At 41.0% G+C, this 24334-nt stretch overlaps 1 protein-coding gene across 1 annotated transcript in view; it reads left to right on the top strand.

The window, feature by feature from the left end:
• ADAMTS3 (ADAM metallopeptidase with thrombospondin type 1 motif 3) overlaps window positions 1–24127 on the top strand; it is a 126266-nt gene extending 102139 nt beyond the window's left edge. Inside the window, exons 8-22 of the mRNA XM_074867028.1 lie at window positions 142–247; window positions 1203–1346; window positions 2846–2978; window positions 3441–3554; window positions 4645–4790; window positions 5342–5517; window positions 6693–6826; window positions 7362–7485; window positions 11264–11344; window positions 12634–12797; window positions 13402–13567; window positions 14279–14411; window positions 14673–14880; window positions 15523–15640; window positions 21325–24127. Coding sequence (XP_074723129.1) covers window positions 142–247; window positions 1203–1346; window positions 2846–2978; window positions 3441–3554; window positions 4645–4790; window positions 5342–5517; window positions 6693–6826; window positions 7362–7485; window positions 11264–11344; window positions 12634–12797; window positions 13402–13567; window positions 14279–14411; window positions 14673–14880; window positions 15523–15640; window positions 21325–21902 — 2525 coding nt within the window. The 3' untranslated portion in view covers window positions 21903–24127. The remainder of the gene's footprint in view (window positions 1–141; window positions 248–1202; window positions 1347–2845; window positions 2979–3440; window positions 3555–4644; window positions 4791–5341; window positions 5518–6692; window positions 6827–7361; window positions 7486–11263; window positions 11345–12633; window positions 12798–13401; window positions 13568–14278; window positions 14412–14672; window positions 14881–15522; window positions 15641–21324) is intronic.
• Window positions 24128–24334: the final 207 nt, after the last annotated feature.

A 24334-nucleotide genomic window follows, 5' to 3' on the forward strand; every position in this document is an offset into this window, starting at 1 on the left:
TGACAGCAATTGCAGACAGAGAAAAAATTTACAATCAAAAGAAAATAATCCTAGGTTCTTCGCAAGTGGTAAATTTATTGGGGGGTCTTGTTTAAAATAAATGTAATGAGCAAAAGAATCAGACATGACTTCTCTCACTAGGATATGCTCCTGTTACTGGCATGTGTCACCCGGTCCGAAGCTGTACTCTCAACCATGAGGATGGGTTTTCATCAGCTTTTGTCGTTGCTCATGAAACTGGTCACGTGTAAGTCTAACTTTTGTAATTAGATTACCAGCAAAATATGGTGCTGCATCTCCTCCTTGCTTCAAGTGGTTTAATTTTAATGGTTATATGAAAGCTATCCTAATTTTATTTCCATCCCCCTGGAATGCATCAGTGGTTTAAGCAGTGAAGAGATAGGTGGGGGAAGAAAGGAAGGGGAAGAGAGACAGGAAACTTGTTTCCTCTAGGGTAGGGAAGAGGTCAGTAAGAAACCTGGAAGGCCCAGGCAGTGGAGGCAGTAGTTTGTCAAGCATCCTTGACTTCTGTCTTCTCATTGACTGAAAGTGCAGATTTGTTAGATTTGGCACCACTTCAAGAGTGATAAAATATTAGGTTGGGAGTAACTGATTAAGCAGAGATCTCTGTTAGCTGTCTGGATTAATTATGTCAGGCACTGAGGATCTGATTTTTGTCTTCCTTAAGTAGTGCAGGCCACTTGTTCAGCCACTGGGAGGAATTCAGCCCCACTGGAGATGACTGGGACACTTGCATTTTAAGCTGTACAAGGTGCATGCTTTGAGACGTAACGTGCTACCATGTTGTCTCTTTTGAGATACATGATAACTAGCTCTGTGTTTAAATAGGTGCTTTTGATAAATGAATATACAAACACGAGCAATCAGTGTCTGAATGAACTGCTCCCTAATGGGCAGAATTGTTGTTTTCCTTTATCTGAAGCGTAAGAAGTCATCATCATCTAGTTAGTTCATTCCAGGTATTACAAATAAACGAAATATAGATGAAAGAGTATCCAGAGAGTCCCTAATGGTTTGTCATCAAAGAAGATCAGTTTGAAATGCAGGTGGTATCTGTAGAATGCAAAGAACAATTTCACTTTGCATGCTTACATGTGCATGAGAAGCTGTTTTCTTTACAGTTGTTTTACCAGTTGAAGAGCAGAAACTGCCTGGGCTCTGATGCCAATTCTGTGTTACAGGCTGGGGATGGAGCACGATGGGCAAGGGAACAGATGTGGGGACGAGACAGCGATGGGGAGTGTTATGGCTCCCTTGGTGCAGGCTGCCTTTCATCGTTACCACTGGTCCAGATGCAGCGGCCAAGAACTCAAAAGATACATACAGTAAGGGCCTGTCAGCACTTGGCGGCCGTTGTTTTACTAAAGAAAAGAGAAATCTTTGTAGTTCCTGGGTGTGGGGCCAGTGTGCTGCCGTCTGCTAGGCAGCAAAGAGGAGAGGAGAGGCATTCCCAGCTTGAAGACCAGGCACAAGTGTTGTAAATGAGACCTTTGACTGTGTAAGCCAAAACCTGTGGAAGCCCTTTTTGTAAATACAGCGGTACTGAGGAGTGGGGTCCTCTGGGGTGGCCTGCCCTCTGCTCCCCAAAGGGACTCAGCCTTCAGAGGCTTCCAGAGGGATGCTCCATGCTTCAGTACAGTCCCCATGCCTCTGGTGGAGCAGTTTTCTGATCACCATTTTCGCCATTCTCTCTTCTGTTCTTTTTTTCTGTTCAAATCTATATTAGAAAAGCTATAAACCAGGACCAACACTTCCTTACTAAGGGCTGTACTTAGAGCCACATTGCCTCCTCTGGGGGATGGTAGCAGGAGCCTCTCTGGCAGACTTTATGTCAGATAGCTGGTGTTTTCCCTAGGTTTTTTATTTCACTAGGATTTATGCTGTGAAACTGGCAGGATGAAGCCCTAAACTCAGAAAAGTTGTGGAAGGAGAAGGTGGCATGCATGTGCATGTCTGAATTAGGGAGAAAAGGAGAACAGATCTCTACTCTGCTGGTTCTAGTCTCCCTCCATGTATGTACCTCTTCATCCAATTCTTACCCAGGCTTCCTCTTCCATTGCAAATAGCTGGTTTTGCCAGTCAAAACTGAGTGAAAACTTCATGAATTGACCCACATCTCTTACAGAAGGAACCCTGTTTGTAACATAAAGCATAAAATAGTAATTGATTGAGACCTTAGAGCTTAAAGTGAAATATCCCAGTACAGGAGGAACAGCTCACCAGTATCTCTATTTTAAGACATCAGAGTTAAATAGGAATGAGAAAAAAGCAAGCCATATTCTTGCCCTTTGCATAGGCAGGGCTTCATCCTTGTCAATACAGTGGATATCAGGTCAGAAGACCTGTTCTCAGACTACTGTCCTGTTTCGAAATGCCATAAAGTCAGCAGACAGGCCCCCTGTGACTACGGTGGGCTTTGTGTTAGGCCTGGTATTAAGACCAGGTCAGAGCACATCGAGATGTTGCCCTTTGGCACTGAGAGTGGAGAAGTGTTTGTTTTCTACCTCTGGTGACAGGAAAGTAAAGTGCAAATTTCACTAGGCCAGAGCAGGGAGGGGCTGGAGATGCCTCTACACAGTCTCCAGCAAATGCAGGGATTTTGCTGTAGGATCTTCCCACCCAATGCTCAGTCATATTGCAGTGGGCAATATTCCTACAGAAGGGACTGTCTGTGCTTTGGAGAGCAACAACTATGTAAACAGAACAGAAAACAGGTTGGAGAAAAGGAGTATTGCCTTACTAAGAATAAGTACTTTGATCTTGATCAAAACCAAAAATTAATACATCTTCTCTTGATTTTTTTTTTCTGTGTATCTGTCCACAGCTCTTATGACTGTCTTCTTGATGACCCTTTCGAACATGATTGGCCCAAGCTTCCTGAACTGCCAGGCATCAATTATTCCATGGACGAACAGTGCCGCTTTGATTTTGGCGTTGGCTATAAAATGTGCACAGCGGTATGTCCAAAGCAGTCATTGTGAAGACAAACGTTCATTCAGCAAGTTGGTGTCTGGTCTTATTAAAGAGCTGCAATATACACCTCTTCTCATAATTGAAGAACAGTTAAACAGATCTGTAAAGAGGAGCGAGAAAGATTTACGGGTGAAACACAGTCATCTGGGTCGTTTGGTTTGATGGTCAAGTGGATGGCAGCGTGGTCCACATCACACAGACTTGTGGTAGTGATCCCAAGGAAGAAGGGAGAAAAATGTCCTTTTCCTCCCACTTCTGGGTGTCTCCTCCTTTCCTCTTCTCACCAGCTCAGGGCTAGAGAATGCAGGGAATAAGCACTGCCCCTTTCTTTCTGAAGATACTGTACTTATTGGTAGCCATGTGTGTGAGATGAATTGACTGGGTGGGTTGAATACTTATCTGAAAAGTATTAATAAATTTCATCTCATAAATGTTCTGCATTTCAGTTCCGAACCTTTGACCCATGCAAGCAGTTGTGGTGTAGCCATCCAGATAACCCATATTTCTGTAAGACTAAAAAAGGGCCTCCACTTGATGGGACAGAATGTGCCCCTGGAAAAGTGAGTATTGTGTTTTTGCTATGTTTGTACTGAAAAAAAAAAAAAACCACCACCAAACAGTTGCATTCATTTGGGCTGAAGGGCAGAGAGGAAACCAGGGAATTGCCCGGCATCCCCTGGGTGGAGCTAGAGGAAGGGAAAAGAGGGAGCTGTGCTTTCCCACTGTGATATTCCGTGAACCGTACAAGGTTTGCTGTAGCACGAAGTAAATTTTGTACATAGAAACCCCAGTTGAGCTGTAACCCATCCTCAGCCTCTTCTGTGACCTTTTTGTTATGTTTTTTTGGATTCTTGTCTCATCTGCAAAGTGTGCATAAAGTGTCTTTAGAAATCCATGGTAACAGATAATGCTGTTACTGTAGGACAGCTGCTTAGTGCTTGTGGTCCAGACATCCTGTGGCTAAATGCGTAGGCTTAGGATTAGCTCTTTATTTTTCCCTTTTAATATCCCCATTACTGGGTGTCCTGCTGCTAATTCATTGTTAATTATAAAAGAATACTTAAATAAATGTTTGTTTAGCAAATTCCATGTATTTTGAGATACAGGAGAGCCTCTTACACCATCTGAGTATGCCCTGGCCAGCAGCAAAACAACACCCTGCCCAGCGACTAGCCCTCTGTTCCAGCCTATTTGCATAAGTGTGATATTTCACCAGTATGAGGAAAAAAAAGAAAAAAAATAATAATCCCCAGCAAAAACTTTATTCTGCTAATATTCAGAACATAACAATTCCTTCAAAAATGTGGTAGCGACTAAGATGCAGATGAAAGAAATACTTATTTAAATTAAGTGAAGGGGAGGGTAGAACGTGTTGAGCTTCATATGTCTGCCCATGGAAGGGTTCAGGTTCAGGTTTGGCAGGGCTGCCTGCTCATTCATGGAGCAGACTGCCTTCAGGGAGGGGGATCAAGTACTCTTGGGCCGGGAGTACGTAGACCCTCACCCCCTTTGCACCCAGGAAAGTTCTCTGAGATGTCCCTTCTCAGCCCATGAGCTCACTTCTGCGTACTTTTAATTTTACTGCAATTATACATTTGGTTTGGGTTTTGTTTCTGTTCTCATTTGTTTTCCTTGCCCGATTTCTCTCAGTGGTGCTATAAAGGTCACTGCATGTGGAAGAATGCTAACCAGCTGAAGCAGGATGGCAACTGGGGACCCTGGACCAAATTCGGCTCCTGCTCACGAACGTGTGGAACTGGAGTTCGCTTTCGGACACGCCAGTGCAACAATCCAATGTAGGTCTTCTGGCTAGATGGTAGTTCCAGTCAACTGGGAATTGTTACAGGTGTCGGTTTAAATGGCATTTACGTCTTGGATGGAATCTGCCAAAATACACATTCTGTTCAAGCCCCTTGAAATTATGGCTTTTTGCAGGGAGCCAGGATCATTTTTGGAGAATCCAAGAATTTCCAGAGGAAAGACTGTCGAAAACCATCCAAAGGATTTAGCTGATGTGTAAGAGAGTGAAGAGTGAGCTCAGCCAGCTGCAGGATAAATTTAGATAACCTCTAATTGTAAATGAACTATTGGCAGCATGTATGTGCACATGTATTACTTCTGCATTTCAGCATATGCCTTGGGGATGCATGGGCAAGCACGGAGGTTATACTGCGAGTATGTATCTCTGTGCAGAGGAACTGCTCTGTTTCCATTTCTGTCACTTCACATGCCTTTTTTGAAAAATTGTCTATTAAAAGAGTGTGAAATTTCACCTAAGACAGAAGCAAAGTCCCCAGAGCTAACGTCCAGAGGGTTTTAGAATCTCTTGAATGTTTTCTCTTCACAGGCCCGTTAATGGAGGTGAAGACTGTGCTGGTGTCAATTTTGAGTTTCAACTTTGCAATACTGAGGAGTGTCCGAAGCACTTTGAGGACTTCAGAGCGCAGCAATGTCAGCAGCGCAACTCCCACTTTGAGTATCAGGACAGCAAGCACCACTGGCTGCCGTATGAGCACCCTGACTGTACGTCCTGTTATTTGCCTTTATGACAAGTCAATCCTGGAATCTCCTAGAGCTTGGAGGGAGGGGGTCTTGTTCACCAGCCATGCAGAGACCAGAAGTAATCAGTGTGTAGGCAAGACTGAAAAGCAGGAAAAAAGGATGGCCCCAGAAGGAAAGAACCGATGCCATGCGAGACAGTTGTCATTTCCCCAACCCTAGGCCAGCTAGCTTCCCCAGACTTTCATCCTCTTCTTGGTGAGAACAAGATGTATCAAGAGGCTTGAGGCTCTCAGCTCCTGCTGGAATAGTTGGTGGGTGCTCGTAGCATTTAATGCACTGCACTGTCAAGCTCTGGCTCTCTACTGTTGGGGCAAAGTGTGGAAGCCTGCTGGTTGGGTTGGGAAAAACTCTTCCTGCCTTCTCTCCCATACAGCTGCTCGTTTGCCCAAGTGCAAAGGGTCCATGTTTGATCACAGCTGCTGAAAGTATTAACAGTGTTTTTCTAATGGCACCGCTTGAGAAGTCCTTCTTCGTATTTTCCCACTCTTTTATAGATCCATCCACCTTGGCCTGATTCTGTCAGTCTTCACTACTAATTAATCTAGCCCAGTAATTATCTTGAGTGACAAGGACAGCCTCAAGCCCAAAGACAGATTCCTAGTTTACTGAAAGATGTTGCAGAGCTGCTGACATTTCTTCCCCAGGTATTCCCTGAGATACCCTTTACACAGCTGGCTAAGGAGTTAGATTCAGACATTAACCAGGAAATATGTGTTTGTCTGGTATTTTCAAAAAAGGATAAAGAATGTTAGAGATCCAAATCCTCTGTGCCTTTCACCTGGCTTTAGCACCATCTTTTCAGGGACTCATTTTTCTGCTGTCATTTTTCTGCATCCCTGTGATTTTGTAAACTCAGCCCTGTTCCCAGTAGGATTGGAGCAAAAGCTGCTGTCAGAATAGTCAAGAAACCAGTCCTAGGAGCCTCTTTAGAAGGGAACAATTTCTGTGAGAATATCACAAAGTGATAGACCCATAATTCACAGAAAAGCAAATTAGTTGCTTTTTTTCCCCCACAGCTGTCTGTTAAAGGTCCTTTCTATCTCTATTGTATTCTCTTTACTCCTTTAGTGGGATATTTTTCTGAAGCACATCTGAATTGTTGTTCATGTGTGCAGTTACTTCTCTTTCCTACACAGCTAATAAGAGATGTCACCTGTACTGCCAGTCCAAAGAAACTGGAGACGTTGCTTATATGAAGCAGCTGGCGCACGATGGGACTCGCTGTTCCTATAAAGATCCCTACAGCATTTGTGTTCGTGGAGAATGCGTGGTGAGTGATGGCTTCCCAAGGTCACCCTTGAGTTTCAGCTGTGCTGTGTTACGGAGCAACTCTGGTTAGACTCAATCAGAACGACTCAGTCAAAGGTGCAGAGACAGGCTTTGCAGATGTTTCTGAATTAAATATTTGCAGCATCACATTCCTCGTAATTCCTTGAGATTTAAGTTAAATTAGACCAACAGCACAGACCTGTTCCACGGAAACACTCCACATCTCTTAGTTTCCTTTGCCTTTTTTGCACTTAGTTTCGTGACTGAATAGAATTGTGTCCGTTTTTCTCTCTTGCCCACCCTTCTTAGTCTTGAAGTACAGTGAATATAAAGCAAGAATCACTTCCTGTTTTTCACATGAAAACCATTATCCAGCACCAGATTTGCAAGTAATTTGTGTTTAAATAAAACAGGTCAGTGTTGGGTGCTAATTTCCTCTGTGCATTAATTTTGCAATGGCTTCCCACCATAACTAAAACTGACAACCAATGACAGAGCCTTCTCTTTTTTTTCTTCTTTTGCTCTTCCTTCTGCAGAAAGTGGGTTGTGACAAGGAAATTGGCTCCAATAAGGTTGAAGATAAGTGTGGTGTCTGTGGCGGGGATAACTCTCATTGCCGAACTGTGAAGGGAACCTTTACCCGGACTCCCAAAAAGCTTGGTAGGAATAGCATTTTCGTGCCTCTGGGTATAGTTTCTGTTGTCTCTGGTGTTTCTGTCATATTTACTGCTTTTGCAGACCAGGCAGAAATCCAACCTACTTTAAGGTAGCAAAACACAGGTTGTAAGCTGATGTGCAGAAACAGTTTACTCTCTGATAAAGAGATGGGCATCTTGAAAAGTATACTATTTCTGTCCTTTGAAGGACCTGTTAGAAGAAAGCTTGATCAGTCAAGTGTATCAAGAAATACTCACCATGAAGAGCGTGTTTAGTTCTTGGTAAATGCTGAAGCCCAGCCAGGCAATGTTTTGATAAGTGGGGATACACTGAGTTCTGTTAAACAAAAACAAACTGTTCTTCTCACAGTGAAATGTGGAAGAAATCAAGATAGTTTGCCTGACACCAAGTGTAGCATGCCTCTATCTGTAGGAGTACTAAAGGAAACATTTTTTTTCTCCCATTAAAGATTAAGCTTTTCACAAGTTTGACTTCTCAAGCTCCTCAAAACTTAGGAGTTTTAAGTGGAAGTCTGAATTTCTATGGATATGAAATGAGCATATGGATCCTCATGTCAAATTTTTTTTTATGATGCTTTCTCACAAATTATAGCCCTTTAGTCAAATAAACAAATTAAAAATAAATTCAGCTGAATTCTGAACCAAATATATAAATGTTTTGGCAGGAATCCTGATTTCTCATACCCCTTAAGTGGTGTGACTGAGATCCAGTGGAACATATGATTGCATTCTGCTCACTCAGAACTAAGAATGACCAGGTTAAAATTTTCAGACTACAGTCTGGGGTATTTTGCAACACATTCCATATCAATAATAATTCAAGACCTCATTGGACTTTTTTAGAAATTTCTATTTAGTCAGTTATTTGTTAAGCCAAGGCAATATTATCCTGTACATTTTGCTCTGACTATTTTGTATTTTAAGGCTTTCCTCTATTGCTTTTCTTTTTCAGTCTGGGAAAGCTACTCAGGGAAGTATATCTCCTGTATGACTGGGAGCAGTTATTTCAGGAATATCTGTCTGATAGAACTAGGTGTTTTAAGACAAAGCGGAGAAAGGCTAAGGGACAGATAATGTGGATATCTGCATCAACAGTTTAGAGGCTGGTAATTGCTGACATGAAGCAATCTTTACTGCAGCATTAGTATTTAAATTTGGACAGTGAGCAGACAAACTAAACTTGGAAAAGATACGTTCATGTGTGACTGGAAATAAAATACATTAAATATTTTGCTGAAAATATTTACTCATTATTACAAACCAATCAGGAAAAGTTTAGTGATTGTAATTATCAAATTACAGTAGAGAGCCTTTCTGAAAGGAATGGTTCCTTGGAGTCTGATGGATTGGACATGGATTAATGCAAGAATCGTTCAAACTTTAGGAGTAATGGATTTAAGACTGTAACTTGAGCCTTATAGATAAGCCTGTATATTTCTGGAGCTGGCAACTGCTGCGCTTTTCTTACCAAAAAAAAAAAAAGTAATCAGCAGAAATAAGTGCTCAGCCTTCTAAGAGCATTTATGATTTTGTCACTAAGAAAATGATTGGAATTTTGGGGGCTGAGAGGATATTCATGTCAAACTTTGGATCCAGTCCAATAAGCACTTTCTCTAATGAGTCTGGTTCCTGTTCTCTGTACCAGTGGTTTGCAGCTTGTAGCTCGCAGCCCATGTACTGTCTAAGCTTGTGGTTTGGCTTACTCCCTGGGAGATTAACAGGACAAACGAGAGGCCAGCAGAGGCTAAAATATGCTACTGGCTCCACCACGTTGTGGCTCAGCATCTCTGCCTATGGGCCACTGAGAGCCACTGCCTGTCTGACAGGGTGTCGGCATGCAACTGAGTGTTTGCACAGTATTTTTGGTGTCTGGGAAGCATGACAGTGAAAAGTGGCAGACAGTCCTAGGAGATAGGTCAGGGAAGACTGCTGTTAATCAGCCACTTATCTGCAAACTTTCATGAAAGTGATAGAAGTGTTTATGAAATGTTTATTGTTTTACCGTGAGTTTGGCAATCTAGTCATTAAAAAGACTAATTGACCTCTTCCAACAGGAAAACATTTAAGCAAGAGGTGCCAAAAAGAATTCGAGTTTCTGGAAAATGAAATCTGCAAGTATCCAACTTAAAATCACCTACCTGAATTATCACTGGTCTGACTTTCATTGACTACTAACACTTGCTAGATGTGTCTAATTCTACTTTAAATGCATTTGAACACATAATGTAATTTATACTTTACACTTGTAAAGACCATCTGGCTGACAAACGTAGTCAATGAATAACAAGACTTGGCTCCCATAGCACTAATTACAGACGCTCTATTTAAGGGAAGACAAGAGGAGCGTTTACATTGCCCAAAGGAGCTCGCAATATTTCCCTTTCTGAAACAAAGGAGTCTAAAAATACACTGGGTAAGTGTCAAGTGCTTGTAGAAAGAGAGGCATCCATGGCAACTTGAGAGTTCTTGCTGCAGTTCTGATCTCCATTCAGACATCGAAAGATAACGCCAAATCAGGCAAAAGCTTTATGTTTCATATGCTCAAGAGATGATCAATGAAAAGATTGACAAACGCTGTTTGCGCAGTCACTCATCAGCCAAGACTATGATTTTACATATTCCTACCTCTTCTTTTTCTTCACTTAGATTTTCCAAGGAGCTGTAGTACACATGACGAACTACCAAAGTATTTGTTAGTCCCGAAGTCCCTGGGACAAAACAGAATTAGTTAAATGTTACGTCTTGTGTTCGCAATGCACAAATAAAAAAACTCCTGTCGCATCTGCACTACTTCTGTAGCAGGGCTGGATTACTCGGGAAGATTGCATAGCAGAGTACAAAACAGATTGAAACTCAGCTCTTTAAAAAGGAATCTACAGAGATTTATCAGAATTAAATCTCCAGTTGTTAAAGAGAAAATAATAGCAATATGAAAATACCATGCACTAAGCATGCTTACGATGCTCTTGATTAAAACTGGATATAGAAGTGCCTGTTGACAGGTCCCTAGGAGGGATTTTAGTCTTCCTAATGACAATATTTACTTAATGTTACACTAATTACCTGTGGTTTGGGCTGATAAATAATTGAAATCTAAAATAAGAATCATTTTCTTTGGGAACAGGTTTTTCCTTTTAGCTGTAGAGAGTTGAATTCAGCCCTTTCACTTAAGCAGTAGCAATTTGATGCATTTTACATTCACAGTTGTAAATAGTTTGGGTTAACTTCCATACAGACAAGCCTTTTCTGATGCGTAGAGACAATACACTCTGTACTACACCCACCTTCCTGTAGTCTTTGATGTCTTGGAAGTATGCAGACACACTTAAGACATAAACATCTAACATGACAGTAAGTAAACTTGAATCTAACAGCTGGGCTGATGAGTAATTTGGAAAAAATAATCAGAAAGACTTGTGTTTCGCCCCCCCCCCCCCCCCCGGGTATTCTAAGGAACATAGGAAACATATTTTTGCCTGAATTGTTAATTGATATGGCCTATAGCAGTGTGTAGCTAGACAGGTGAGAAATAGATTTGTAACTCATTTGTTTTCTCTCCCTGAAAGAGAAGAAACACAAGGCAGTCCCGTCAAATACGTTACAAAACTATTTGCTCTGTTTCTTTCTGGCACTGCTTCTCAGTTGATGATGGATGTCCTCTTCTGCAAGTAGAAGCTGGGTCATGTAGTGTGCTCCTAACCATGGCTATTACTTTTTCTTTCCATCTCTGCTTTCTCCATTGACTACTACACATGCCAAAGGGTACCTTAAGATGTTTGATATCCCTCCTGGTGCTCGACATGTGTTTATCCAAGAAGACGAGGCTTCTCCTCACTTTCTTGGTAAGTGTTTCTCTCCTCAGGTTTGGCTTTGAGGCATGATGAGAAGCACGGGGCAGTCATGCAAAAGAACCTGAGAAATGAGATAACCAAATTAAAGTGTTTTGGGTAAATATGTGCATTCAAAATTGCATGTTAGGGACAAAGTCCTAGAGTGTAAACTCAGCAAACAAGTATTTACTTCTCATTTGAACTCTTCAGAATATTAACCTGATCCCAATTTGCATGTTTACTAACAAAAGGCTGTCATCGCTCACATGTAAATGGGCACTGCCAGGGTAAAAACTATGTATTCTATTATGTGAACAAATTCAGTATCTTTAATTATTCTTATTTGCTGCAGATTGTAAACAACAGCTATTTTAATGGAAAGAAGATTGTGATATATTTGTAGTCTGTTTCATTTCAGATTTTTCTCACATAGGACAGTTCATACTGTTGTCAATCAGTTTGTATCTTACTGCTTACTATTTTCTAACATTTAGGGGATTTTTAGCTCACGGGAGGAGGGGTGAGAGCTTCTATGGGTTTTAACAGCCTTGTAATCAGCTCCTCATGTGCTAGGGCAGTGTCTGAGTTGTAAACCCTTCAGGCGGAGTTAGATTAGTTACTAAAAAGAAGTAGGAATAAAAAAGAAGAAAAAAAAAAAAAGAAATTGTTTCAACTATGATAATGTCAAAGGGGGAAACTTGGCTTTTGAGGTCCAAGAGCTTCATTTTGGACCAAGTATAGCCTGATGGTAACTTTCAGAGAAGCATAGCTTTGCATTGACAGCAAGTGGCTTCATGAAGCTACTCACTAGGTACTGCAGAGCTCCTGCATTTGGATTACTGTAATCACAGAAACCTGTAAGATTTCTGCATAATTTTTTTTATCATGTTTTATAGTGCATTGGAAGAAGTTGGACAAAAAAAAAAAAAAGAGAGTCTATCTTTCAGATTTCTAATGTATTGGCTTCTAATTGGAGCATAGTAATAATAATCCCCACACGATGTGACTTTTAAGGTGTGGTGCAGGAACGCAAAACCAAGTGGTTTCTCAGGGGTTCAAATGCCTCAGCTCTTTGCTTACTGACTTTAGCATCTGGTACATACATATGTGTGCAAAAGAAACTAAAATGTGATGAAAAAGTTGTCATTTTCATAATCTGAGGAAAATATAGCACTTACTAGTGTGTTGGCTTTTCTTGCAAAAGGCCTTCTATAATATCTCCTGTCAAGTTTGACATAAGCTGCCATGATTGTTGGTGATATGATGGGAGGCACGACTGGCACTGTTTTCAATCCTTTTAGCAATTAAGAACCAGGCTACAGGACACTATATTCTGAATGGGAAAGGGGAGGAGGCCAGATCCCGATCTTTCATCGACCTGGGCGTGGAGTGGGAGTACAACATAGAGGATGACATAGAAACTCTACACACTGCTGGGCCCTTGCACGATGCAGTGGTGGTGCTGGTAGGTTGCATGTCAAGCAGTGGGAATATGATGAGTTTGTCTTTCATTAAAGGTGCATGGCCAGCACGGAGCTTGTTCTGAGATAAAACACCGTGGTGTAACACCTTTCTGAAATACATGTGCGGATGAGACAGCTGATAGCCTGAAGCCCTTTTCTCATTAGCTGTAACCGGCTCTTGGAAACTGCTGCCTCTTCATGAAGTGGTAATATGTCAGTCAGAAGCCCAATTGCATTGTCAGACATCAGTGGGACACTTTCAGTGGACCAAAAAAGGGCATTGCATGTGAAACCATATCTGAAACCAGCCCTACTCTTTAGCCAAGTAAATGATGTGGCCACACCATCCTTTCATCCTAGATGATGGTGTCCTACTTGGCCAGCTAAGAATGCTAGCCTAGAAATGTATCTCATTTTAAATGGCTCTGCGTTGATCTTACTATTGTTAGTTCTAACTGTGAAGACAAAAAACATTTTTTTTTCCCCAGTGAGTTAACTAGCAGTTTCCATGTTTCCCCTAAGAGCCAGGCCTTGGTTTCTTTACTTTGCAAAGGAATAAATAATAGCTCTGGTTTTGTACCACTGTTTATGTTTGATTATTAATAGATCATTCCTCGGGAGAATGACACAAGATCTAGCCTGACTTACAAATACATCATTCATGAGGATTCAGTACCAACTATCAACAGCAACAACGTCCTACAGGAAGAAATAGATACTTTTGAGTGGGCTTTAAAGAGTTGGTCGCATTGCTCCAAACCCTGTGGTGGAGGTAAACAGACCTTCTAGTAATGAATGACAAATTACCAAAATTGGAAAAGTAAAAGGTGGGGGAAGTGAATGCTTTAGAAATCTTGGCCTTCCTTTTTTTAAAAGCAGTTTGTTATTTTGGGTGCCCAAGCTTAAAATACCTGAAGTGCTTGATTATTCAAAAGTGTTGCACTTCCAGCCTAGAAAGAAAAAGTCCTTTTTAGGTGCTAAATTCACTACCCAAAGCCACTTTGGAAGTACAGACTCAGACATTGATGCTACTGAGTGTTCACTTTACTTACAGTATGTACATTGCTCTCATGCAAAGAATGGGGAATGCAGATGTCAAAATTACTTTAACTCTTAACAGACAAGCAGGTGATGTGTTCCAGTAGCAAAAACACTAAAATGAGACTTGGGTTCATTCCCAGGTTAGCCAGTGACTTGCTGCTTGATGTTAAGGAGGTAGTTTCTCCCCTCTCTGTGCCATGATTTGTTTGTAATGCAGAGGTTAGACTAAGGGGTCATAACTGTCCCTTCTGGCCTTAAAAACCTGTCACAGTGTCATGTTATAAATAGCATCCATAGAGCACTGTGCAGCAATCTCGTGGCTGACAGCAAATTCTGAGCATCTTTACTTTATATGTCATGTAAAACCATTTAATAGGCCATGAAACTTAGATTTAAACCAAAAATTCTAAGAAGGATCTGTTTTTCCTGAAATATTTTCCAGGGTTTCAGTACACCAAATACGGGTGCCGCAGGAAAAGTGATAACAAAATGGTTCATCGCAGCTTCTGTGAAGCCAGCAAAAAGCCAAAGCCCATTCGTAGAATGTGCAATCTTCAAGAATGCACACAGCCTCTGTAAGTATGTCTCGTAAAGAGATATAAATGATTGCTCCTTGTGGTAGATGCAGAAGTTAACCCGAGCCAAATTTGGTAGGGTGCTGACAGCTTTCCAGACTGGAGTTCCGGTGTTATGGATGGTTTTTTCTACCTATGTAAGAATGGTTACTGATCTTATTGAGTGGTTGCATCACAAAAATACTGTATGCTAAGGGCTGCCTGACCTGGCAGCAGTATGGATAATAGTTGTGAAGGTATCGTATTCTTTTTACTTCCCAGCTGGGCAGCAGATGAGTGGGAATACTGCACGAAAACCTGTGGGAATTCGGGCTACCAGATCCGCACTGTGCGTTGCATTCAGCCCCTTCACGACGGCGCAAACCGCTCTGTCCACTTCAAGTACTGCAGCGGAGATCGCCCCGAGAGCCGCAGGCCCTGCAACCGCCTGCCGTGCCCCGCACAGTGGAAAGCTTCTCCCTGGTCCGAGGTAGGCAAGCACCTGTCGTGAGAGAGGGACCTGCCTTTGCTAACATCTCAGGCCTCCCAAGTCAGATCTGCACCTGGGCTGAAAGCTCCCGGCTGCACTGGACAGTTCTCCAAAACAAAGGAAAATAAAATATCAGATACATAATCCTGCAAAACCAATGTTGAAATTGTGCTTGTTTTTCTCCAAGTTTCCAACTTCTCATTTCCCCGCTTCTGAGGATAGCAGATCATTTTTTACCAACTTGGACTGTTGTGGAATCACAGAGTTTCTGGAAGTGACAATACTGTTATAATGACCTAGGAACAAACAGCTGAACCCTACAGCTAACTCAGTGAACAGTTTTCTCTGCCCTTTATATTCTCTTTGTCAAGATCAGGTATTGGCTACAGGAAGAATAAGTAGCAAAATTCATAATATGCTTTAATAATAAATTTAACATTACAGAAAGCAAGAATCAAGGGAAAAACCCTCCTCTGCATATTCCTCCATAACATCAGTCTTCACTAGAGTCTGCTTTCAAAGCAAATTGCTGGAATGTATAGCCTGACCTGAGAGCCAACCTTGGGCTATTTTAGACACATTAATTTTTGCACATTGCTGTGAAAGCTGAATGTCCTGAATTGTCTTGTGTCTGTTTCATAGTGCTCTGTGACCTGCGGGGAGGGAACGGAGACCCGGCAGATCATGTGCCGTGCTGGTGACCGGTGCGATGGAGAAAAGCCAGAAACAGTGAGGGTTTGTAAACTCGCTCCCTGTAACGGTAAGAGAACATCTTAAAATGGCTGCAGTCAATGAGGGTAGCAATTCCTGTCTCAGCGCAGCCTGTCTAGATAGCACAGTGCTGGGTAGAGATGTTGAACGCAGATTTCATCCTTGAGTGAACTCCGCTGAAAAATAAAGGACTTATATTTAGGTCTAAATAAAAGCTAAACTTTCTGTGAAGTTTCTGTGTTAATGTGTATGAGTTTCTAAGACAAGGCAGAGCCTGTGCTTACAAACAGGTAGTATGTACACCAAGCTTGTACTGTGCCATATTTTAAAGATACTACACTGTCAGGTGACAAACAGACAACACTGTTCATCTCTTGATGCTGGAAAATACACCGTTCCTTGAAGATTCACCTGCTTTTTTCCAGGTAAAGGCGCCCTGTTGTTTAGTCCAGCACATTATTGATATTGTAGCTCCAGATGCTCAGTGCTTCTTGCACACCAGGGTCTCTCTTGTAAACATACTGAAATAGGGGTTGAAATGTGTTAGCCTAAGTTGCATTTGCAAAAATTTGTGCTGGAGGTGAAGGTCAATCCAAAGTAAACCCTGCTCGACCTCTAAATCCCAGGATAAGTTTTACAAGCCTGCCAATTGAGGAAATGAAAAAAGTACATATATAAAAATGGGATCACAGACCATTAATAAGGTTCATGGGAATTTCATTACGTTGTTCTCATAAAGTTTTTTGAACAGATTTTTAAGCTTTTTATGACAAGCCTTTCTTCCTTTGGGCCCATGACTCTCTGAGATTTGGGGTTTGTTTTTTAAATCCCTCTTGGTAGTCCTAACACTCCAATCAATAGCTGGTAGAAAAAATAGAGTAAGAGTTCTTAGAAGGTGCAGTGTGTTTTCCCACAGAGTGAATCTAACTGCTTCCCACAAGTCTGATAAAGGTGTTTGCTTTTGCTCTTAGTTGTCTTCTGCCAAGGAAAGAAGTCAGAGCAGAAAACAGTTCTGTGAGCCATGAAGAGTTACAAACCACTGTTCCCACTAGGTGGGAGCAAATCACTATCTGTGACTCTATAAACAAGTACAAGATTTAAAATCCTGTTTTTCACTGGTGATAAAAATATTACCAAAACTGAAAGAAAGAAGGGCTCCATCTTTGCAAAACTCTTCGAATAGTTTTGATCTTGTGCTTTAAGCATCTGCTTAAAGAATCTGTACTTTAAGCATCAGTTGGGATTTTCTTGAAGAGTCAGTGTTAAATTTCTATCTTTCCAAATTTAGCAGCACACATTTTTTCTCCATATGAGAGTACTATGTCTCTCTTACCGTAAGTAATACTCAGAGCCAACTGCCACTGACCTGTAACACCTAGGATCCACTTATGTGGGATATAAGCAATAAATGGCCTTGTACAGGCCCTTTACAAATTGCAGTTGAATCATGTTGGTTTTTAGGGTTTGGGATTTTTTATATGCACCCCATCTCGCATGCCCCAGTGAATGGAGGATTTCTGTGGTCCCATGCAGGGGGTGCCAAACGGGGTTCTGAGACCCTAGGTATGTTTCCTAAAGAGAGAGGACACCGCAACACATCACAACAACTATCAAAAAAACCATGAACTAACGGCCACTGATATATATATAATCTATATATATATATATATATCTGACCTTGATGCAACAAACCTCTAGCATGACCTGAGCTTTATGAAAACGCTTTTCTGATGTGGTTTCTACCGCATTCTACATTTTGGGGAAGTACAGCTAAAATATCAATAGTGTTCTGTAATGTTTATGTAGATAAACTGTATGAATGGGCATGCATGGCATTCCTTTACTTTTAAATCTGTACCGCCTTGATTACTATTTTGACTTTCAAGGCTTTAGACTTAGCAAAACATTAATCTGTATCAGGTGGTTTTGATAAATGATTTACTACCTACATGCAAGATTGCTGAGAGTTTAATCTTAGTGGAGTTGTCATGAACATTTGCTGCAGTTGATGTGATTTCTTCTGTGCTGTGTGGCATATTAGCATTTCTCTTGCATTTCATGAAAAAACATATGTCTGCATGTAGGAGAAGAGCCACCAGCTCTTCCACCACGTGCCTCAGTGGAGCTGAGTGTCATAGTGTGGAGAAATGAGAACACCTCCCATAGATATTTCACTTAAACTTCATACATTTCTGTGATTAGAAAGAAACAGGAGCCAAGATTTTATTCTGCAGGTCCCTAGCAATAATCTGAGCAGGAGTCATGTTTCTGTGCCTGTGCCAGATTAGAAGAATGGATTTTGTGGTACTTAGACAAATAGATGAGCTCCATGTAAGAACAGATGCTAGAAAAGTCTTTATAGGAGCTATCCCTGATTTGCAACACAAGATACAGAATGAAGAAGAAAGCACTGTTGTTTTAAGTTTTAGTTCCTAAATACCAACTTTCAGTGAGATTTCTCAAGGTACTTAAAGTTACAGTGATGCCTTCTGTAAGAGCTGTGTCAATTCTAAAATCTAATGGGAAATTTTTTTAGTTGATTTAAATTATATTCTAGTAGCTCCAGCTTCTAAAGATTCCCTAGGGAGCCGATACACTTTCTTGTGTCTTCTACTCTTAGTTACCGTGAAGCAAGTAACAAATTGTGAGGAGAATTTTTACCATGAACATCAGCAGAAGGATACAAGCACTTACATACTGAATAGGAAATGGTTGACTAGGTTGTGCAGAATTAATCTAAAAAAAATTTTTAAAGGGATTATGTGAGTATACAGCTGCAAGATTGTACTTAACCAACCTACTGAAAGTAGGTAGGTACAAAACCAAATCTTTGCACTATCCCTTGAGTCACAAAATTTAAACCATCACAAACCTGTATCACAAAAATCAGCCGTGAGAGAAAAGTACAAAATAAGATGCATTGTCACTATGGAAAGACAAAAATAATTGTTTGGTACTTTCTTTTTTGTTTTGTCACTTTAGGTGATACTCTCTGCTTTGACTTATATACTGACATAAATCACAGTCATCTTGCTAATAACTGCCATAATTTTCCAGATCAGGTGCTTTGATTTACACAGAAGCATTAAGATTGTTCTATATATGATGCAAAGATTTGTGTTTCAATATTAGCTTTTCTAATTTAGATGAATTATAAATATAGCCCTTGAATGCTAAATTCCTGCTGAAAATAGCCTTACAGTGCCTTCATGGAGTACGTATATTCCCATGCAAAGCTGCAGATTTAATGCTAAGTTTGTCAAGAACCAACAAACATCTATCCAAGGAAGCACATTGGGATTAGGAGAAAGGAAAATTTTTATATTACATGCCGCAGTCATATAATTTGCTATTTATAAACAACATCCCACAGCCCCACTGATGTACGTGTGTGTAATTTTACTGAGTTCCGTGGAATTAAGCTGATTTACATTGATTGAGAGGTTGGGCTACAGTTAATGTTTTAAAATAGGAAAACTTGGTTGCCTAACATACTGTTGACATGTGGTGAGGCAGCATCTGTACACAGGTGAAAAAATATCAGAGTACAGAAAGCTAATATAATTGCAGAGCCTAATAAGTGGTGTTACATGCCATCTGTTACTTATTAAAATGTTGGATACATAATTGCTAACTATGAATGGAGGACTAGGCATGGAACAGATCTTCTCAATAGCTGCGGTTAACTTTTGACATTTCACATTATAATTTTGCATACTTCTATTTTAAGTAAAATTCATCAATACCATTTCAAGCCAGCTGTGATATCTTAGGAAAATTCTGCTAAGGGCAACCTTTTGCTGGTCTCTCCCCAAAGTGTTTGAATAGTTACTGGATGCACCGAGCTACTCATTTGTCCCCGTTGCTCATTTTGTGTCCTGTGAAGTGTTATGTGTTTGTAGGTTCCTGGTCTGATTCTGGGGTGCTGCCAGGGCATTAGCACCTGATTTAGGAGGCTGAGGGGAGACACAGACGCCACGCGTTTCTCAAAAGTTGACCTTAAAATACCAAGATGCTCTTCTGAATTGTGTTGACCCTTCTGCAAGGCTGGACGAGGTGACCTTCTGAAGGCACCCTTCCTGCATTACTCTGTTGGGTGTTCATGCTGCCAAGGCACATGATATGCCAAACTACACAGATAAGTAACGGTATAAATGAGCAGTAGGATGAGTTAGACACAGTGAGGAGAATAAAAAGGAAGTATTAAATCTCCTCATTTTAAAATCTGTAAATAGTGGAGCTCATTTCAAATGCCCAGAGCCAACCTCCCATCTTCTTCTGTGCCTTGACACAGCTCTACTCAGATGCTAGCTAAGAATTAAATAATATTATATAATAACCTTATAGTGACCTTCCAGTACTTAAAGGGGGCCTACAGGAAAGATGGGGAGGGACTCTTTATCGGGGGTGTAGGAATAGGACAAGGGGTAATGGTTTTAAACTGAAAGAGGGAAGATTTAGATTAGACATAGGGAAGAAATTCTTTATAGTGAGGGTGTCAAGACACTGGCACAGGTTGCCCAGAAAGGTTGTGGCTGCCCCCTCCCTGGAAGTGTTCAAGGCTAGACTAGATGGGGCTTTGAGCAACCTGGTCTAGTGGAAGGTGTCCCTGCCCGTGGCAGAGGGATTGAAACTAGATGATCTTCAAGGTCCCTTCCAACCCAAACCATTCTGATTCTATGAATTTGAGTTTTTCTGTGAAATGAGAGTGAAGATTTAAGTTAAAGTCACATTCCCGTACAGAATACTAAACTACCCAGGGAACTTGTGCCTTGATATAGCCAGTACAACGGACTGCAAGATTAAGAACAGAAATTCTCAACAGTGCCACCTACTCATGAGTGTTACAGACTCTCAGTGTTTGCCCCAGTCCTGGTAGCAGTAAAACTTAGGACTTCACCTTTGAGCTCATGTGACAGTCTGAAGGAGCCCGAGTGCTGATGTGCTCTTAGCTCAGTATCAAAGCCTTATTTTCTTCTGGCGTTGCTGCTTTCCTCTCTACCAATGTTGTCCAACATGACCACTGCATCTCTACTTGTGGAACATCCATAAATGCTCAAAGAAACATTGACATTTTGGGGATCTTGCTAGATCTTTGACCTCTTTAAGATCTTTTCCCTGACTGAAGAGGATGCCACACACTTAACTTCAAGGCATCTTATGTCTGACCTATCTGTTAAAAGCTTTGCGTCAGTTCTCCAGGTCACTGAAAAACTCAGACTTCATCCAAACAAAGCTTTATCCAGCTATAACATTTTATTTTAAGACATCATATAAAAGGCATCTTTGAGAGATATTGCTTGGACTTTAATTTCTTTAAGGGAAGATTTCATTGTTTTTAATGCTGTTGACGGATAATGTCCTCAGGCTAGAAGTGAAGGTGATTTGGAGTGGGTAGAATTACATCTGGCTTGGTATGTGGGAGCTCTACTGGATTAGTACTGGGAATTGTCTCCACAAATATAACATGCCTTTCCACGACTCTTCGCTTCTGATGTGCACAGATGCTGACATTTTCAAAGTGACTGCTGATTTCATTGGTTCCAAACCAGGGTTATTTTTTAGGGTGGTGGTGAGTTCTGTCAAGGGATGCATCATCTTAGGTTGTCTATTCAGAGTAGCCCATTGTTTATGAAACACGGGCAAAATTTCATCCGTGCCCATCTAAACGCTGTCCAGGCATTTCAGTGCTCTTCACTAGGTTAACAATCAACATTTATGTTTGTCTTGCAGATGAGCCCTGTATGGGAGACAAATCTATCTTCTGTCAAATGGAAGTGCTTGCGCGTTACTGTTCCATCCCTGGCTACAACAAGCTGTGCTGTGAGTCCTGCAGCAAGCGCAGCAGCACCCTCCCACCACCGTTCCTCACCGAAGCTGCTGAAACCGAAGAGGAGGTGATGTTGGATCAGAGTGATCTGCCCAGGGCTTTGATGGTGCCAACACCTGTAGTGCCCCGCTACGCACAGTTCCTGCCTGGCAGAAGTTCACTGGGCAGGCTTCCTTTCGCTGAAGAGGATGCAGGTACGCATGTCTCCCCATCCAACAACAAGCCCCAAGGTGCTGAATTCCCGCAATGGAGAGTTCCTCAGGCAAGGAAGACTTCTAGGCTGTTTGCTTTCCTACACCAGTCACCTGCCAACAGCAGCAGCCTCAGTCCTCGTAATGCCCTTGCATTGGCAGGAGCCATTCCTGTGGTGCCAGCTAACACCACCACAGCGGGTGCTCCTTCTCCACTGACAACCTCAAGGAAGAGCGAGAAGCACGTCGAGAAGAGATGGCCTTTGAGGTCCTCCACTGTGGAAAGATGAACGTGAATGCCTTGTGGAGGATAGCCATTGAAAGAGGTTTTGTTTGGCACTTTGGGTTTAATTTCCTTACTTCTGGACACTATGGTGCATGCTGCTTTCCACAAGCAGGACACTGCAGGTCATCAACTCATTTTCCTTGTAAATACAAAGAACAAGAAGTGCTGGTTCACTTTCTAGTTGCTCCCGTCCTCCTCCCACACTGCGTTACCTGGCTAGCTTGAACGCAATGGAGGAAAGCACCAAAGAATATTCCTAACAGTGAGCAGAAGTTGCTGAGGGCATCAGTCAAGCTCTAGTACAGAAAAGTGGCCCTGATCTCAGCACTCACCTCATTATTTTTGGTTTTAAACACTCACATGTAGAAAATGCCCCACTACAAGAGGTACCAAACGTTTACACTATACAAAATACTTTTGCAGTGGAACAACTGAATCCGTAAGACTTGTTTTGCTAATTTATCTATATAAACATATTGTATAAGCAGATTTGTCGCTGTTGTGTAAATACTGTATATTGCAGAAAATCAGTATTATTTTTAAGAGTTTTGTGCTGTCAGACAACTGTTTACCTATGTTGCATTCTGGACAATTGCTAGGTGCCTGCCATTGAATACTGCCTTATTTACATTCCAAAAGTTGATTTTTAAAGCAGCATTATCATAAAAGGAGGAGGTCCATTTTCATATGAATTACATCTACTGACACTAGGAAAGGGATTTTTTTTGAGTATCAACAATGTGATGCTTTCTTTTGAAATAGGGGAAAAAAAAGCGTAAACCAAAAGGTACGAGTCTACTTAGAGCCACCTGCCCATTAAAAGTAGGTTTAGAAACTTTAGTGTAATTCCAGGCACAGGTTGAAAAAATGACGTTACGTGCCTGTGAAATGAACACCGACGCCTGCGGCCTGCACTGAGCAGGCACTGCTGCAGTTTTGGGGTAGCAGTGCCATCCCTCAGGTCTCCTTTTGTGAAGAGGTCAGGCCAGGGTAGGAAACCATGTATATACTGTAAGTACTGTAATATTCACAAGTTCAAAATGAGTTCTGTTTTCCAGGTGATCTGTTTGTTATTTCTGAAGCTGAAAAAGCATCACAGAGGTAGAATAGGCGCTAACAAGAAATAGCTGTGGCAAGACTTAAAATAGATTTTTTTTTCCTACTGGAAGCATTGATTTAAAGGTGAGAGAGATATTTATTTTTCAGCATGTTCACCTCAAAATCTCCACAACCACAATGCATCTGACTGCAATAATGTACTAGTAATTTATGTCAATAACCATCTTGTTCACAGTCCACGCAATCGCACTCTCTCCTGTGTGTTGCTGTAAAGTACTTGTATATAGGATTGAGAACTAAAGATATTTATTAAAAGTTGATTTCTTGATAGTATTTTATGTACTAAATATTTACACTAAGGGCAGTTGACTATTCTTTTTGCCAAGATAAAATAGAGAGATGTAATTAGATACCTGTACATGCTATGTCATATGGATAGAACAGAAATTTAAGCTAACTAAACTACTGTAGAGAAATTGTTGATCTTATTCTTTAAAAAAAAAAAGTCTTATGACATCTTTAATTTCTAAATAGGTTATTAAAGTTTCACGTGCAATTTTTGCTTCCCTGTAAAAAGTTCTTGTGATCGATCCATTTAAAATAACAGTGAATATGTACCTCTAAAATGCTATAAAGTACATTAGAACCCCAAAGATTCAATTCTAGAAACACCTGTAGTGATTATGCAGAATCACTAGGAAGAAATAAGGATGAAAATTGTTGTCAGAAGTAAATGTAAAATGTAAAGCAAATGAGAATGTAGGTAGGTTAATCCTGTTCGAGGAAGTCTAGGATCACACTATGCAAGACTCACCCTGCATCATGATGTCTGTGATCTAATCCACTAAAGTATTGACTCGACGCCTCTAAAGAATTGCTGCTACCTTTCTGCAAGGCTTTTGAAGGTCCAAGAAATTAGTATTAAACAGATTGTACAGACAATCCCTGAGCCTCAAACAGACAAATAGGGTGTGTTTGTTTCTTTAAAATTCCCCAAAAGTCAAATTCCCTTTCCTTTCTCTTTATCTTTTACATATGTGGGTGTAGATAATCCTTGTACCTTTTTGATTTCTTTTCTACCAAGCTAATTTCTCTTTCTATAAAGTGTCCACTACTGATACTGTTTGTTGTATTGGGGAGCACGTAACAATAAAATCTTTAACATAACAAGTCTTTCTCTGGTTTGATTCACATGGGAGGGTCTGGTTTTTTCAGTTTTAAGTTTCATCTTTTGCAAAATGAAGGGCCATATACATCCCTTTACATGACCTTTACTGTCTTGGAAAAAAGTTCATTTGAATTAAATATTTAACTTGATTTTTAAAAACAGAGGTCCTTCTTTTACCATTGGAGAGTGTGGGTTGCAGAGAAATTGTG

Source organism: Strix uralensis, chromosome 4 (assembly GCF_047716275.1).
Source record: "Strix uralensis isolate ZFMK-TIS-50842 chromosome 4, bStrUra1, whole genome shotgun sequence".
Taxonomy (NCBI): Eukaryota; Metazoa; Chordata; class Aves; order Strigiformes; family Strigidae; genus Strix; species Strix uralensis.